This window comes from Amblyomma maculatum, chromosome 9 (genome assembly GCF_055883805.1).
Source record: "Amblyomma maculatum isolate TAMU_Amacu chromosome 9, ASM5588380v1, whole genome shotgun sequence".
Lineage (NCBI taxonomy): Eukaryota > Metazoa > Arthropoda > Arachnida > Ixodida > Ixodidae > Amblyomma > Amblyomma maculatum.
The window spans coordinates 124,773,637-124,792,882 of NC_139352.1; the positions used below are offsets into that span (position 1 = coordinate 124,773,637).

The 19,246-nt window shown below is 46.4% G+C and overlaps 1 protein-coding gene across 1 annotated transcript in view; it reads left to right on the forward strand.

Annotated features, from left to right (window-relative positions):
• LOC146180325 (uncharacterized) overlaps positions 1–19,015 on the forward strand; it is a 199,949-nt gene extending 180,934 nt beyond the window's left edge. Inside the window, exon 5 of the mRNA XM_084580365.1 lies at positions 18,115–19,015. Coding sequence (XP_084436491.1) covers positions 18,115–18,726 — 612 coding nt within the window. The 3' untranslated portion in view covers positions 18,727–19,015. The remainder of the gene's footprint in view (positions 1–18,114) is intronic.
• The last annotated feature ends 231 nt before the right edge of the window (positions 19,016–19,246 follow it).

Genomic DNA, 19,246 nt, shown 5'->3' on the forward strand with positions numbered 1-19,246 from the left:
GTAAATCAATCAATCAGCGGAGGTGGCTCAGCTACAGAGCCAGTAGCAGGCCCGTGCATTTTAACGCGGTAGCGTTAAGGAGCTCGTGTCGCAGAAAAGCCGGTGTCGTCGGCGGCGTTGGCCGTGAGCGTTAAATCCCGGCATGCACTTCATAAATAAAAAGGCGCGGTAGCTGTCTCACTTGTTTTCTGTGGACACCTCAACTGCACCGTGAGGGAACGTGGTAGTGAACGTGGAAAGAGAGAAAGAGGACCTGTAGTGGAGGGTTACGGTATAATTTCGACCACCTGGGGATATTTAACATGCTCTGACATCGCACAGCACACGGACGCCTCTTCGTTTCGCTTCCAACGAAACGCAGCCGCCTAGGTCAGGTTCGAAGCCAGGTACTCCGGCACCGTAGTCGGGCGTCTTACCACTGCGCCACCCGGCATGGCTGTGGACATCTCAACCGCGCCGTAAGGGAAGGAAGGTGGGAGTAAAAGTGGAAAGAGAGAAAGAGGAGCCGTAGTGGAGGGCTACGGATTAATTTCGACCACCTGGAGATCTTTAACGTGCGCTGACCTCGTGCGAACAGAAAGAAAACAAAGAGTAGCAGGAGGGAAGGACGCGCGCCGAAGCAACACCGGTTGCAAATAAAAATCGGTGGCAGGCTAGCCCCCGCCGCACGCGCTCGCCCTAGAGATGGTGAAGAGTGGCTGTTCCTGGCCCTACGGGGCTGTTGTTGTTGTTGTGGCTGTAGGAAGAAGGAAAAGAAAAGCAACTTCCAAGATGGGCTGGGTGGGAATCGAACCAGGGTCTCCGGAGTGTGAGACGGAGATGCTACCACTCAGCCACGAGTTTTTTTTTCTTTATTGCCTGTTTTGAGTTCACATCAATTCAAAAAAGGGCCACAATAATGGTAAAACTCGCAACAACCAGACTTCGGCTGTCACGAAAGGTTTAAAATTTCTTGTGGACAGCCAGTTCATCGAGCACACTGATCCAGTCAGGTGGATCAGAAAGCACCCGGTACGTTTCTCTAAGGTGCAGCACACTCTCGATAAAGTTCTCGCGTACAGAACGCGTGTTGACATCTGCCTGTTGCACTTGCATCCTTGTTTTCCACAGGCTGTGGAGGCCCAAGACCATAACTAAATCCAAAGGAATACCCTCACTCTCGACTGGAAGGAACCGTATGTCATAGGGATATGAAGGAAGGTCTTTCTTTAGTGTTCTCTGGAGAACATCCCAGTGAAAGACTGGGTCCCAGCAATCCAGAAAGACGTGCGCAATTGTCTCTGGTTTTTTGCAAAGGAGACAGTCTGTTGTCCAGGGAACGAATAAGCTTCTTTCATGTAACCAGGTTTTAACAGGTAATGTTTTGGAATGCAGCTTAAAGAAGAACGTTTTAACTGAAGGCCTAACTGGCATCTTTTTCACACGCTTTAAGACATCCTGTCCGGGGCCTCCACGGTGTGGTGCACGGTAAATCGGCAACGGTATCGTCACATCCGGAAGGTCTTTGTACAGCTTCTTCTTATACACTTTTCTCAAGTATTCCATTGAAAAACGCGCATGCAACATTCTGAAAGACAAGACAACTTCGCGCATGTGCCCTTTTAAAGCGCCACTCATATTCTCAGCAGAACAGACAACGTATTCTGGAAGCATTTTACACATCGTACTTGCATGACCGTCCTCAAGAATTTGTCGTTTTGATCACGAAGGAAAAAAAAAACGCGAGACAACCTGTCGCAAAAAGAGATGCACAAAGCCCAAGCCCCCCGCCTTAACAGGAAGAAAGATGTTGGTTCTGCTGCACTTTTCCCATGTTGATGCCCACATGAAAACGGCAAAGACACGATGAATTTTTTGAATGCTAACACGCGTCGCCGAAAGCACATTCATTACGTACCATATCTTTACCACAAGGAAAACATTGCACACATAAGCGCGTGAGAACATTGACAACGGCTTTTCCTGCCATGAATCAGCTTTCTCTCTCGCCCTCTCTGCTTGGCCAGCCCAGAAAGGGGTGGGATCTTGGTACGATTCAAGCGGCACGCCTAAATACTGGGTCGGCAATTTTGACCATTGCAAACGAGAAAAGTATTCAGGCGTAACATCCCAGTCTCCATGCCAGAAACCGGCACTTTTTTCCCAATTTACTTCACAGCCTGTCTCTCGGCAGATTTTTTAAACAAGGACAGTAACTTCTTGAATGCTTTCTCTGCTTGAACAGAATACAGCGATGTCATCTGCATATGCCAGCATTTTGACCTATGCTGACTGTAGCATAAAACCAGTTATACGTTCATTGTTTATGATAGACCGGCAGAGAGGCTCGAGGTAGGCCGCAAACAGCAGGGGTGACAGGGGGCAGCCTTGCCTCACTGACGATAGCACACGAATGCTGTCAGTGAGCTCTCCATTCCCAATTATCCGTGTCGTGCAGTTCGCATACACCATTCGAACACCTTCCTCAATCACGCGCCCTATGTTTGAATGTGCCAATACTTGGGACAAGGCAACGTGCGAAACGCGATCGAATGCTTTGGTGAGATCCAGCTGTATCATTGCCACTCGAGATCCAATCGCGTCACAACACTCCAAAACAGTTCGTACCATGTGCACATTAGTTGCGATGCTTCGACCTTTAATGCCGCACGTCTGGTGTGGCCCAACCAGACTCGGTATTACACTTTGAAGCCTTTTCGCCAGCACTTTCATGTATATTTTGTAATCCACGTTGGTGAGGCTTATCGGCCGATAAGAGCCCACCAACAGGCGTTTTCCTGGCTGCTCATACTTCGGAATCAAAACAATGTGCGAGGTAGAAAACGAAGGTGGAACCTGCTTACGCTCGTATGACTCGTCTAGCACTTTAAGCAAAATCTGGGCTGTGTAATCTTTAAATGCTTTGTAGAAAGCAGCGCCAAGCCCGTCAGGTCCTGGCGACGTTCCCATTGGAAGCTCGTCTATCGCACTTTCTATTTCTGTCAAACTTATGGGTCGTTCTAGACGCATTTTAACATCATCATCGAGTTTTGGCATTTGGCGCAAAACTTCTGCCTGAAAGCCATTTTTGACTTCGCGTTTACGGCCAACCCTACTGAAAAATCCTGTATAAAATTTGTACAGGAAATCGTTTACAGGTTTACTGTACAGGTTCTGGGATACAGGATTGGGGGCTATTTCAGCAAATTCCTGTACTGCCCTATAAAGTCCGAAATAAAACCGCGCGGAGCTCTGATACGGGAATGGCCTGTATGGTTGATGACCCTCGTTTCCGGAAAGAAACGCGTCGCCAGGGTGGAAAAAGCATGCAACAATATAAAATAAAACGACTACAGTGCGCTGGCGTGTCCGGCATGGTCATTCTGGTTGAGCTTCGTCGATCGGCCTGGCTTCTGTTCAGAAGCGGAATACTCTGCCCGGTATCAGTTCCAAAAATGACGCGTTCGTCCGGTTTCTGGTTAATTGATACAGGCTGAACAATACTTAACACCACTACACAAAAAGAAAAAAAAGAAAAGAAAAAAGAAAAAGAAACAAAAAGAAAATAGGAAAGGAAAAAAAATTACATGTGATTCGAACTTCGGCCTTTCCAGCCAGCAAGCACTTTAACCACTACACCAGGGCAGGACACGGTGATGGTGGTTATATATCTGCTTATGCAGTCGAGATAGATCTTTTGTAGTTTGTGTATTTTTGTAGGGTGTAGATTTTGTGGACGATCGCCCTTTAAACACGCTGCATCTTTTTCCTGGCTATCACGAAGGGTTATCCGTCTCCCGCATCTTTACAATGTATCGCTTTCTTGCAGACAAACCTCCGAATGTCACAATTTACTAGTGCTGATGTGTTTTGTCATCGTCTTCGAACACATGCAATTTTTGCTACATATAGATATATGCAGTGCACCAACACTTGTAATACTGCTTGTTTTAGCTTCACCTGCTGCCAGCGGAGCCGCGACGTCAATGAATTCACTTCTGACCAAGTGTTTTGCATGCGTAAACACTCGAGGAAGTGACTCCCGATGTTCGGCTGACCTGTGCATATTTCAATGGTCAGCGATGTTTCATTTATTCTCGAGCGTGTTTTATCCGCGCTAACGAAACGCTACGTTCTTGCTTGCACTTTCGCGTTGAAGGTGGCAGATCTTCAGTCGCAGATTATGAAGATGCACCGCAAGATCGTACAAGCTGCAGCGACTGTTGCACACGCAAAAACAAAACGCGATGCATGTATGTACTTGCTAGCGCACACATCCACGGCTTCATATCTTCTAGGTATGTACGAAACAACGCGTACTCCACATATACAGAAAAGCTTTAACGTATATTATGTATGGTTTCATGCTTATTTAGCGTGAAGGCATGTTCCGACGTGGTCATCCTGGCTGAGCTTCACGATCCGCCCGAGTTGTACTGAGAAGCGGAAATACTGTGTGCCGTATCAGTTTCATTCATATCGGATTTGTCCGGTTTCTGTTAAACCGGACATGACCTGTCCTGTATATGAGCTCATTAAGGACTGGTCCGCCCTGTTTCATATCCATACCGGACTGGGATGTCTTGTATAAGATGCATATTGGAAATGGTCTGCCCTGTATTAACTTTATACCGGACTGGACCGTCCGGATTGAAATTCATACCGGACATGACCTGTCCGATATAAACCCGTTTAAGCTTCATACAGGACTGGTCACACCGGTATCAACTTTATACGGGATAATACAGGACCGCTTCAAACCCGTTTGTCGCGATACGGGATTTTTCACTAGGGAAGCAATTCATTGTAGTGTTCTATAAAGGTATTTTTGATAGTAGCAGGGTCACTAGTTACAGCACCTCGGTTGTCAATTTGCCGTATTTCCTTTTGATACGCGTGCCGTTTCTCATCTGACAGCGCTCGCTTAGTTGGCGTCTCCCCCGCCCAAAAATTTTTCAGACCTTGCTCTTATTACTGCTGCCTTATACTTTTCAGTGTCAATGTTTTCTAGTTGTCGTTTCAAGGCTTTTATTTCTTGTGCATATCCTCCCGGCTGGATGCTATCCATGCTAAGCAAAAACTCAAGCTCCTCGTGCATTTCTTTTTCTTTTCTTTTTTCGTCATATCGAATTGCGCTTGCAGTTTTGATAGCTAAAAGCTTTACTCTCTGCTTTAGCTCCTCCCACTCAACTATTTGACTCAGTTGAAACATCGGCGGTGATGCAGGCATTGCGAAATCAGGGGGTAGACGAGCCGTACGTGAAAGTGCTGGAAGATATATATATATATAGTGGCTGCACAGCAACCATAGTTCTGCATAAAGAAAGTAACAAAATTCCCATAAAGAAAGGTGTTAGGCAAGGAGACACAATCTCCCCAGTACTATTCACAGCTTGTTTAGAGGAAGTATTCAGAGACTTGGAATGGGAACAGTTAGGGATAAGGGTAGATGGAGAATACCTCAGTAATCTGCGATTTGCTGATGACTTTGACTTGCTAAGCAACTCGGGGGATGAACTGCAAATAATGATTGATGACCTAGACAGAAAAAGTAGAAATGTAGGCTTGAAAATCAATGTGCAGAAGACTAAGGTATTGTTCAACAGCCTCGGGAAGGAACAGCAGTTTACATTAGGTAGCGAAGTACTGGAAGTAGTAGGCGAATATGTCTACTTAGGACAGGTAGTAACCGCAGATCCGGACCATGAAAAGGAAATAACAAGAAGAATAAGATTGGGAGGGAGCGCATTTGGCAAGCACTCGCAGATTATGACTAGCAGCTTACCGGTATCGCTCAAGAGGAAAGTATACAACAGTTGCATCTTGCCTGTACTCACCTATGGGGCTGAAACGTGGAGGCTAACCAAGAGAGTTCTACTTAAGTTGAGGACAACCCAGAGGGCTATGGAACGAAAAATGGTTGGGGTAACATTAAGAGATAGAAAGCGTGCAGAGTGGGTCAGAGAAATAACTCAAGTTACCGACATTCTAGTGGAAATTAAGAAGAAGAAATGGGCATGGGCAGGACATGTAGTGCGAAGAGAGGATAATCGATTTTCGCTTAGGGTAACAAACTGGACTCCAAGAGAAGGAAAGCGTAGCAGGGGGAGGCAGAAAGTTAGGTGGGCGGATGAGATTAAGGAGTTCGCAGGGGTCAAGTGGATGCAGCTAGCACAGAACCGGGTTAAGTGGAGAAATATGGGAGAGGCCTTCGCCCTGCAGTGGGTATAATCAGGCTGATGATGATGATGACTATGATGACAAAAAGCTCGGACTTGGGCTGAGAGCACGAGAGTCCTGCTTCCCCTGCTAGCTCCTCAACAATATCCACCGCGTGCTGTAGAGTTTCTTCCAAATGTGCGTCGCTGCCTCTTGTTACCCAAAGAGTAATGTCATCCGCATAAAATGTATGTTTAAGTCCCGATATCCCTTGCAGCCTGGGTGGTATCTTGATCAAGGCGAGATTAAATAGGAACGGCGATAATACCGACCCTTGCGGTGTCCCCCTGCCCCCCAATGGGAAGGGATCGATTTCATTTCTCCGACTATAATCTCCGCAGTCCTATCCTCCAGAAACGATCTGATGTACCGGAAGGTTCTAGGCCCGGTCTTATATCCGATAGGTTCCTCAATAGGGAGTTTTAGAATAGGGGGACCCAAGGCTTGGGGCCCCCAAGGAAATAGCGTGAGGAGGCGCAACGTGCTAGCCGAGCGGCGAGTTTTAGAATAGGGGTTTTTCCGACGCAGCGGAGTCGGGCTTGCGTTCGTCGATTGCAGCGCCACGACGGTAAACCAAGAAAAAGCATTTAAATATATAAGAGCCAACAACGCTATTTTGTTCATCAGAAAGTGCTACTATTGCACAAAACTATATTAAAACTACCAGTTATATAAACTGTTTTTGTCATACAAGACGAAATCGGCCAATTGTCAATCCAAGGCCGGGAAAACTCATTTGAACTTTGAACCTTCCGCGCTTTCCGCCGTCTGGTCCCCATGGCAACCAAACGAGGCGAACTCGCTAGGCCTAGCAGCTCGGTAAATCCGGAAGCAATCAGAAAATATAGGGCGTTTTATTTATTTATTTTTATTTATTTATTTATTTGATACTGCCAACTGCCTCTTGGCAGTCCAAGCAGGAGTGAGTAAGTACAGTCGGCACTACAAATCAAGGTAAACAAGAATGTGAGTGACAAGAAAACATAAGGAAATGACTTGCAATACAGATTATTGCGCGGGCAAAAGCAGCTTATACAAAATTACAAAAAAGAACATTAAAAAGAACAAAAAAAAAACACACACACACATCTGCAAACTGCAAAAACAGGAGACTGGACACTCTAAAATTAACATACTTCATTGCAAAGAGTGCACAGCAGACGCAAAGGATTCGACCGAGGTCATATTGGCGACTTCTTGCGGTAGGGCATTCCACTCTGCTATAGTTCGAGGGAAGAACGAGAAGCGATAAGCGCTAGTCTTAGCCTGTGGCATCACAATTGTTTTGCTATGCTTGCCTCTTGTTTCTCTTCTCTTATTAAAATTGATATAGATGTCGGAATCCATTTTTGTTTGTTTATTAACTATATTAAACAACGTTTGTAGGCGATGTAGTCTACGCCGAAATTCTAATGTTGGGAGGCCGGACCGTGTTCTGAGTTCAGTGACCGAGGCTCTTCTACTGTAAGTATTATAAATAAATCTAAGGGCTTTCTTTTGCACGTTTTCAATGTTATTGATGGCAGTTTTTGTGTGGGGATCCCACACAACATCGGCGTAATCGAGCAATGGTCTAATGAGTGTCGTATAGGCAGCGAGTTTAGTCCTACTAGTGCAATGCTTCAGCCGGTGTTTAAGTAGCCATAGTCTCCTTAGCGACGCCGAAACGACATATTCAACATGAGCATTCCAGGTTAGCTTCGAGTCAATTACTACACCCAGGTATTTAAATTTGTCTACTGGCTTAATTGCTACATTGTTGATTTTATATGTACAAATTAATGGTGTTTTCTTCCTTGTAATGACCATGTGTGTGCATTTTGACGCGTTTAAGTTCATGCGCCAGGACTGACACCAATTATTGATTGCAGTTAGGTAATCATGTATGGCAGTCTGATCGTGCAGTGATTGAATGTTATGATACACAATGCAATCATCTGCGAAGAACCGGCATCGTACCGGGGAATCAAAGGTCAAATCATTTAGATAAATTAAAAAGAGAAGGGGTCCAAGTACTGAACCTTGCGGTACACCGGAAAGTACGGGAGCAGGTAGAGAAATTGAGTTTCCTATACGGACGTACTGTGTTCGGTTAGATAAATAGGAGTCAAGCCAGCGGAGAATTTGTTCATTCTTTAGCACGCATTGTAGCTTCAGTTTTAGTCTATTGTGACAAACACGATCGAACGCTTTCTGGAAATCGAGAAAAAGCACGTCTATTTGCCCGCCCCGGTCCAGCGCTGCCATGACCTCATTGGTAATGTGTAGAAGCTGTGTAACTGTGGATAGGCCACGCCGAAATCCATGTTGTTTTTCGGAAAAGAAACTATTATTTTCTAGAAAGCTAATCACGTGCTTAAAAATAAAGTGCTCCATCACCTTACTAGCGGTGCACAGAAGAGAAACGGGTCTGTAATTAGTAATACTGAGTTTATCTCCGGACTTATAAATGGGTATTACCTTTGCTGCTGTCCAATCATTAGGAAGGACACCTTGCCTTAGACTTTCATTAAATATTATAAACAGATATTTTGCGCACCACTCCGCGTACCTAAAAAGAAAATTATTTGGGATGTCATCGGGACCAGCAGATTTCTTTATATCTATGCTTAGTAGGGACGAAAGAATACCTTCTTCAGAAACAAAAAGGTCCGGAAGTTCACAGCCAGAACCTGAAAATTCTGGATTATTGTCATCACTACCGCGTAGAAATACCGAGGCAAAGTACTCGTTGAACGCTTCGGCAATATTCTGGTTATCACTTGACTCGGTATCATTCACTCTAACTTTGGTGACCGGATCCTTTTTTTCCGTTATGTGCATCCAAAACTTCCTTGGAGCGTTAGTAAAAAAATGGTGCAGCTTAACATTGAAGAAATGATACTTTGAGTCTTTTATTTTGTTCCTAAGTTCTGTGCGCATTGACTGTAGCAGAGAACGGTCGACAGATGAATTGGAACGTGACAGGCGTTTTAAGCGGCGCTTTAGCTGCAATATGTCTCGAGTGATCCAAGGGTTGTTGCGAACCATTCTCTTGCGCTTTGTTGGAATGTACCTGTGCATACATTCTTGGACTGTGTGTTTAAAATGCAACCATAAATCATTAACACTGAATTCCCCCTGGATAAATTTTTGAGAAAAAGTGTCGAAATCTTGTTCTAAGTAGTCTAGTACACTTTCATCTGCCGCATTCTTAAAATCCATGAATTCTTTGTCTGGACAACGTAGCGTTTTTTGCGGTAGATTGCTTCTAAAGAGGACCGCACCATGATCTGATATGCCTGGTAAAACTTCTACAGTAAATCCTGTTTCACTGACAGCTTCAGAGATAAGAACAATGTCGAGGATAGTTCGCGAGTTTGAAGTGACACGTGTAGGTGTTCCTACTACCTGTCTAAGATTAAAAGAAAATGCCAAATCGATCAACAAATCTGCGTGCTGACAAGAAGGTCGAGCACAGAGATCGTCCCAGTTGATCATGGGCAGATTAAAGTCACCGCACAAGATAATATGAGTGTAGCGTTTACTATGGGCGTAAAGAAAATCGTGCAGCGATTCCAAAATTGAGGTGTCTGCATTCGGAGGCCTGTATACTACACCAATAAGAACGTTGCACCTGAACGACGGCACAAGGATCCAAGCCATCTCAACGCAAGTATTGTGAGCAATGGATGTGAATGGAATGCCCTTTTTTATTATGGCCGCGACACCGCCCCCTCTCGAGCCACGGTCCTGGCGAAGTATGTTGTACGAGCTGGGTATTATGTCGGAATCAGGAATAGCATCATGAAGCCATTGCTAAAATTTGGTGGTGCGGGCATCATGAGACTCAGCATAAGCTTCGCTGGCCTTTCGTTTGCCATGAACGCGTGACACCATGGAGCTGTGACGACGAATGTGTGCCGAGGCGAGCGGCCGCCGCTTGGTCGGTCGCCGCCATGTTGCCGTAACCCAAGCGACCCAACGGCGGCTTGGGGCGAACGCTATTTCCGAAAAATAGGGGCCGCCCCTAGCGTTAACCCAAGACCCCAAGCGCGCCTTACGTTCTGCGCATGCGCATTTCGACTCCCCAAGCTCCTTGGGGGCCCCAAAGCTTGGGGCCCCCTATTCTAAAACTCTCTAATATTGCCTCATGGGTAACATTGTCAAAGGCCTTAGGTCGAGCCCCAAGATAGCCTTGGTGCCCGTGCCGTACCCAGGATCAACTACGTCTTTTTTTATTTATCAACGCAAGACGTCATGATACAGCTCTTTATCCAGATAATTACCATAAAACTAATCCTTGTCAAATACTAACAACTAAACATAAAAGACAATGTCCCAACCTTATACTCGCAGACTGTCAGCTCCTTTAAACTCTGTAATACCGAGCCCCTCATTTCCCTTTCAAACAATTATATACATATATATATATATATATATATATATATCACAGCTTTCGCCCTCGCTCTTGATCAAGTTCTATGTGACGCTGGCGGTAACAAAGAACGTTCCACGTCCGCCGCTATGGTTGAGGGTGGCGCTGGTGAACACTCTCATGTTTCGTATACAGACAACATAAATACCCAAGAAAGTAGCAGGGGGGACAGCGGCCGGTGTAGCTCAGTTGGAAGAGCACCGGACGCGATATTCGGAAGTCGTGAATTCGGTTCCCACCATGGGCACGTTCTGTTTTTTCTTCTACTTTGTGTTTAATTATATTTCCCTTAATCAGATTACATTATTAATTGCTGCGATTGTCCAAGTAAACATTAAAAAAAGACATAAAAGTACCATCCCCAATGCTTTCCTTGGCCTCGCTGACACACACACACACACACACACACACACACACACACACACACACACACACACACACACACACACACACACACACACACACACACACACACACACACACACACACACACACACACACACACACACACACACACACACACACACACACACACACACACACACACACACACACACACACACACACACACACACACACACACACACACACACACACACACACACACACACACACACACACACACACACACACACACACACACACACACACACACACACACACATATATATATGTGTGTGAAGGGAAGAAGCCAACAGTTGGCGCGGCTAAGGAAAGCATTGGGGATTGTACTGTCTTTTTTTTTACTTCGATAATCACATATGTGAAAGATAATTAAACACAAAGTAGAAGGAAAAACAACGTGCCGATGGTGGGAACTGAACCCACGACCTCCGAATATCGCGTCCGGTGCTCTTCCAACAGAGCTACATCGGCCGCGGTCTCCTCTGCTACTTTCTTGGGTATTAATGTTGTCTGTATACGAACCTTGAGAGTGTTCACCAGCGCCATCACACACACACACACACGCACATGCACGCACGCGCGCACGCACGCACACACACACACACGCACGCACGCACACACACACACACACACATATATATATATATATATATATATATATATATATATATATATATATATATATATATATATATATATATATATGTGTGTTTATATATATATAAATATATACTGTTTTTCTACCTTAAAGAGAAAACAGCAATCAGTATATACTGTATTTTCTACCGTGTGTCACCTTTACGTTTATGCCCAACCGGACCATTCGCGCTTCAACCCTTTCCCTATATATATACTTATACATATATATATATATATATATATATATATATATATAAGTATACATATAGGGAAAGGGTTGAAATGCGAATATATATATATATATATATATATATATATATATATATATACATATATATATTTATGTATAAGTATATATATAGGGAAAGGGTTGAAGCGCGAATGGTCCGGTAGGGCATAAACGTAAAGATGACACACGGTAGAAAAAACAGTATATACTGTTTGCTGTTTTCTGTTTAAGGTAGAAAAACAGTACACAGCTTTCCTACCGTGTGTCATGTCTACGTTTATTTATATATATACATATATATATATATTGTTACGGCGATGTACTTAAAGTAACTGGCGCTGCGATGGGCTCAACTCGACGCAAAAACTTCAGTAGCCGTGCAGCATCCACTCTGTCAGCGTCGTCGTTTTTCTCAACGCTTCGTCGTGCACGCGTCCCCTGGTCGTCGTCTTTGTAGTTCAGGAGTGCGAACAGCTGGGCTAGTTGGTTCATATTGCATAGAAAGGGAACCAGAGAATACAGACGCAAGACAAGAACAAAGAAGGCATACACCACAACGCGGCACTTGCTCATTCCTCATTTAAAGATAGCTTCCTGCCTGCGCACAAACCCTATAGACTTCGCGCACTATAATGATAAAAATTTGCACTCCTTTCCGGTGATAATCAGAGACCGATCACTGACGCATTTCTGCTTATTCTTTTTGGTCAGGAATGCTTCCAATAGCTGTGAGCACATAACTTTGGTCACGCGTTTCCCGGTAACAGTATCCCCTTCGTATTAGGCGTGCGGTGTGGAGGGGGAGAAATATGGCATGATGCGGGCGACATGTACGACTTCGGAAGTGAGTGTAGCAGTCGGTAACTTTGGGCGGAGAGTTGAAATCTCATAGGTCCCGTCGGTCACTGGGCGTAGTACATGGTAAGGACTTTTGTAGTGGGGCAGAAGTTTTTCACATAACTCCACACGACGGCACGGAAGCCAGAGCAACACCAGATATCCGGGAGGATAGTGAACATCGCACTGGTGAGCGTCGTAGCGGGGATTTAGAGCTTCTTGAGAGAAGGTGAGATTGTGACGAGCACTCTGGCGAGCAGTGTCGGCTCGGGCGATGGTATCACGGGCATATGTTTTGACAGGGCTAGCGGTGGGAAGCAAAGTGTCGAAGGGCAGTAAGGGGTCTCTTCCAAAGAGAAGATAGAATAGAGTACCCAGCAGAGTCATGACGCGAAGAGGTATATGCAAAGGTAACAAATAGCTGACTAATGTCCCAGTCGCAATGACTGTCGGATACACTTGGCGAGCATGTCGGTAAGTGTGCGGTTAAGACGTTTCGTAAGGCCGTTCGTCTGAGGATGATACGCAATGGTGAACCCCTGCCGAACGGAGCAAGAACGAAGTATTTCCTCAACAACTCGGGAAGTGAAACAGCGGCCACGGTTGGTAAGTAGTTGACGGGGAGCACCATTATGAAGTAGGACGTTGTACTAAAGGAAGTCAGCAACGTCTGTGGCGCAGCTAGTTGGAATGACGCGAGTGATCACGTACCGCGTGGCATAAACAGTGGCCACAGCGATCCATTTGTTTCCTGACAAGAACTCTGGGAAGGGCCCTAGGAGGTCAAGGCAAGCATGAGAAAACGGCTAAGTCGGGATAGAAATCGGCTGCAGGTGTCCAGGTGGTAGCACAGGGGGTTTCTTCTGGCGTTGACAGAGGTCGCAAGCCGCTACAAAACGTTGGACGGAGCGGTAGAGTCCAGGCCAGAAGAAACGCCGGCGCACGCGGTCGTACGTGCGTGAGGGGCCAAGATGACCAGCTGTAGGGGCGTCATGAATTTGTTCGAGAATGGCAGAGCGTAGGTGTTGGGGAACGACCAGCAAGTGCTCAGCGCCATCAGATCGCATTTTGCGGCGGTACAGCGTATTCGCATGAAGGAAGAACAGAGCGAGGGAATAGGCACGGCTGTGTGTGCGGAGGTGGTCGATAAGGGAACTGAGGGTAGGGTCCAAGCAGTGTTCGTCGGCTATGTGGGAAAAGTCGGATATAGAGAAGACACAGGGGTCCGACTCATAGTAGCGGAAGGGGGATCGACAGGATAACGGGACAGACAGTCTGCATCCTGGTGGAGCTGACCGGATATGTATACAACGGAAAAGGTATGCTCCTGCAAGCGTAGTGCCTAGCGGCCCAGGCGGCCAGCAGGATCCTTGAGGGAAGAGAGCCAACATAAGGCGTGGTGATCGGTTATAACAGTGAAGGGTCGGCCAAACAAGTAGGGTCGGAATTTTTCACTGGCCCAAACGAGAGCCAGGCACTCCCATTCCGTAATAGAATATAGTTCTGTTCCGCTGATGACAGGAGACGACTGGCGTAGGCAATCATGCAGTGTTGGCCGCATTGTCGCTGCGCAAGAATGGCAACAATCCCGTCGCCACTGGCGTCGGTGCTAAGTTCCGTCGGTGCAGATGGGTTGAAATGGGCCAACACAGGAGGTTTGGTGAGAACAGCGATGATGGTGGAGAATGCGTCAGCCTGCTCTGGTCCCCATGAGAAAGGAACGCATTTCTTCAGCAGATTGGTGAGACGACGAGCAACGGCGGTAAAGTTTGGGACGAACCGGCGAAAATAAAGCTGCGGATATCACGGGGTGAACGAGGAGACGGAAAAGCACTGACAGTGCGAACGTTTTTGGGATCGGGTTTGCTGCCGGTGGCATTCACCAAATGGCCGAGCACTTTAAGTTCGCGGCGACCAAAACTGCACTTCTTTGAGTTCAGTTGAAGTCCGGCACAGCGGAAAAGTGCCAAGATGGAAGAAAGGCAACGAAGGTGGCTTTCGAACGAGGGTGAGAAGACAATCACATCATCCAAGTAACATAGACAAGTCGTCCATTTGAAGCCGCGGAGTAAGGAGTCCATCATCCGTTCAAACGTTCAAAGGGCATAACGGGCATAAGCTTAAATTGGTAAAACATTTTCCAGTAGCTGCTACGAAGATCGATGGAGGAAAATTAGCGGCCTCCATGTAAACAATCCATGGTATCGTCTATTCGCGGAAGCGGGTGAACATCTTTCCTTGTAATCTTGTTCAGATGTCGATAGTCGACGCAAAAGCGCCAAGTGTGTTTCTAACGAGCACGACAATGCCCAGGGGCTGTTCGAAGGTTCGATGATATTGTTGGCCAACATCTTGTCAACCTCCTGCTGGATGACATGGCGCTCAGAAAGAGACACACGATTTGGCCTCTGATGTACAGGTTTTGCATCGCCGGTGTCAATGCGGTGAGTCGCAACTCATGTTTGGCCCAGAGAACTGGCAGCAAAGTAAAAAAATGTCGGTGAAGGACATCAAAAGGTTGTGCAGGCCCTGAGCATGTTGGGGGCTGAGGTCTGAGACAATCATCGCAGAAATAGGGTCAGTAATTGTGGTGGGAAAAACGGGTGTTTGAAAAACGCTTGAAAGTGGGCCAGGAGTGAGTGCACAAATGGTGCAGTCTGTGAGAGGGGACAAGGTAGCAGGGGAAATTCCTTCGGTGTGAACTTGGGGTGAGAGACTGAAGTTCAGGATAGGAAGGTAGGTGCTGTTTTGGGTAACGCGTACGATGAGATGAGGAAGAGCGACGTTGCGGTCAAGAAAGACCTCGGTGATAGGGCAAGCAACATAGTCACCATCAGGCACAGGCGGGAAAGGCGACAGAGGCAGGTAAACAGCAGTCAAGGGGCAGGCGAGCGAACTTGATGGAGCGAAGGCGGGGTGTAGATTGAGGATGTTCTGAGCAGACAGGTAGGTGCAAACGAGGAAGGCCGCTGGAGCAGTCGATAAGGGCAGAGTGGGCCGTTAAAAATTTAAGGTGGAGGATCACATTGTGAGTGCACTGGTTGAGGACGGTGAACAAACCAGGAATGTGATGACCGGTAAGGGTGACTCGGGCAGTGCCCAGGCCAGTGACGGCAGCAGTACTGCCATCGTCAACGCGAACGGTGGGCGAAGCGGCGGGGTTCCGTACTTTCTTGAGGCGGCGGCAAAACGATGAGCTCATGATCGAGACTTGGGCACCAGTGGCAATGAGGGCAGACACGGGAGCACAATCCACGAACAGGGAGAGGAGGTTACAGGGCGAAGAGGTGGGCAATAGAAGATTTCCAGGTCGGGGAACCAATGCAGCGTCACCGCCGGGAACTGCATTGGCTAGTTTCCCATGAAGCGGCTGGCAGATGACGGCGAGAAACTGCAGCGAGGTAGAGGTGAACGGGAACGGTGGGCTGGCGGGGAAGGAGAGCGACTGGACATAGGAGGAGGTGGAGTGGTATCGGTGCGGGGCGGCTCATATGGAAACCCCTGCACATATGTTTCTATAAACTCCACCCCTTATATAACACCCCTGCGAGGGTCTTTAAGGCATTACGCTGAACCTAACGGAATCAGTGCTCGCATGAAGGTGAGTGACAGAAAAACGCAAGCACCAGTCAGAACGAGACGCAAAGATGGCGTCGGCTGCGCACTGATGTCTGATTTGACATCATGAGAATACTCCCTTTTGCTTGTATTGCAGTTATCGCTCCTACCAAACATTCGTTACACGTCAACAATTCCGTGTGGATTATTTGAAGACAACAAAATTAGTGCCTCAAGGCAAGGACAGAGAATGACCGCGTCTCTGTCCTTGTCTTGTGCACTACATTTTGGTCTCTTCAATCATGTATCAACAAGACCAAGCCTCTACCGTGCAGATTATTTTTTGGCATTCTTTTATTCAAGCGTTGCGTCCGGTGGCAACGGGTTGGCCGGCATCGCTACCAGCCAAACCGTTAGGTTAGCTGGTAGCGATACCAACCTAACCAGGGTGACAGTTTTGTTCTCTTTTGCGGTGCTATTGGTAATTTTTCTTATAATTTAATGGCTAGCTAAAAAATTATAGGCGCACGGTTTTGGGCGTATATCCTTACCGAGTCTCTGGTTTCGAGATAACACATTTCCTCGTGAGTTCCTCCAACTCATTCGATACCTATTGTTATTTTCAAAGCTTTCGCTTAGCCGAACGTAGCCATTTTTAGTGTTCATTTTAGGCAGTGTTTGCAAGACTGAAGCTCGTCGTCCAAATAGATAAACAATCTAAAAATTGTAGCGTCGTTAAAAAACCCACAAATGTCACCCTGCTTCACACAGCACTTGTAGGCTGTGTGAAGCAGGCAACACTTGTGTGAAGCAGGCATCGCTGTAGGCAACACTGAAGAGCCACACGTGCGTCGTCAATTTCGTTCGAACCTCCTCGCTGATATTCATCATCATCATCATCATCATCATCAAAGCGCGCATTGGCCGAGTGACCTACGGCGGGCAAATGTCAATCCAGTTAAGCTGTTGTGACGAGCGCTGCACATTATTTGCTTATATTTTTTCTTGTGTATATAAATTGAACCAACCGGCTCCACTTCTGCAAATACACAATCACCTTCAATAAAAACGTTGAAACGTATTGAGTTAATTGCCGAGCTAATTGAAGCATTGTGCCTCTTACGCTGTAGGCCTCAATATAACCCAATCTAAATTCTGTCCCCACCTTTTAAAAGTTTCAAACCTTTTCAAAATACACATGATATATGTTACTCAGGCTGGCGCCAGAGCGCATCCCTACCTTGGCGGTAATTTCCATTGAACATTAGCTAAACTACATGGCCGGAAATTCCAGCACTGCATTTATTCATGTGCCCAACAAGTTTCGAAATGTGCAAAACTTAAGAAATGCAGGGCATTTTAGAAGCATCTCTTCTTGAAGCACAATGTTTCGCGCGACTCACTAAAAGTTGCTTTGAGCTGCGTTTAATATTAACACCTTGAAGAGCATAAGCGAAAAGCAAACCAATTTCAATATTGAATTTCTTTCGGGTAGTTGGCAGGGGCTGAAATATCTTGTCTCAACATATAGAAATAGTCAACGTAAGTACATATATATATGCCTCCATCTGCGCACTTTACTCAGGATTTTTGGGAGCGAAACCTGCTTAATTCTGGTATATGATCTGCTTAGAAGAACTTTTTGGGCGAGTTGGTGCATACTATTGTAGAAACAGGTTGCGCACAGAAGGATACACACAGGAAAAATAAACACAGGTGGGCAGAACTGTGTTATTTTTCCTGTGCGCAACTTGTTTCTACAATGATCTGCTTCGCCTTTATATTTGTGGACAAATTCCTCTTAAGATGAGCCGTTTCGCTTCCAACCCAGGCGCCCCTGGCTAACAGGATTGGTGTGCTGTCCTACTTGGAAGGCAAGGAAAACCAGGCCACAGTATCGGGACCGGCACTGTACGCCAGTTACCGGGCCATGGATGCCACTGTCTTCAACAGCTTCCGCGTCAACCCACAGCTCCTTGATTTTCCCTGGTACGAGCCTGACGCACACATCGGCGTCCTGCTCGGCGGCCTGGGCATGAGGTTCGCGGCTCTATCCTTCTACGACTACGTGGAACGCAAGGACGCCGTACGCCTGTACGCCGAGAATCAGGAGTGCCTGTTGCCTAACGCCACCAGTGATGTCGATATCGACGCCGATCTGATGGGAGCGGTCGCCGCGACTGCCGTAGTCTGGGACATCTTCGAGGACATCAGCAAGCACGCCGATGCTCTAAAGTGGGAGGCTCCGCCGCCTTGGATCAACGAGAACATGCCGTTCGTGTTCTCCTGCTGGCTCAATTGCGGAGACGCCGAACGTGGGCCTCTCATGTGCAATATGCCCGCGATGCATAGCCGAGACTTTGGCCGCGTATTCAGGTGCCCCGTCGGCTCGCGCATGAACCCGGTTCACAAGTGCCGGATGAAGGTTAGCCTAATCAACTAAATCCACGCCGTGAATTCACGGTCAGCCGTTTTTTTTTTATTGGGCTGCACCGGCTAGCTACGTCAGGCTTATTCCCGCATATGTATGTGATTGTCTCCTTTTTCACTGCCTGTACAAACTGCATGTTGAATTGCCGAATCTGTAAAGCTGCCCTTACATTTACCGCATAGATTTGGCGACTGATTAATCAGGCGCTTGTTTCACTTATCTTCGTGATTCAAGTGTATTGAATCACAATTTGATGAAATGCTCGCGAGTGCATCTCTTTTCGCGGAATTTTGGAAGTGATATCCAGACATATCAAGATAAAATATAGCTTAATAACATTTCAGTTTTATGTTTGCAAGAGTCCATAGTAAGCAGTTGTCATACATCGTTGTTGGAAGTCTGCAAGCACAAACCTAAGAATATTCGCCATGTAAGTATTTTATTGTCTGCTACTGCAATAAACGCATAAAATTTGTCTTTGCATCTAACATTCAGCATAAGTTATATGAGGTCATCCGACCGGTATAATTGA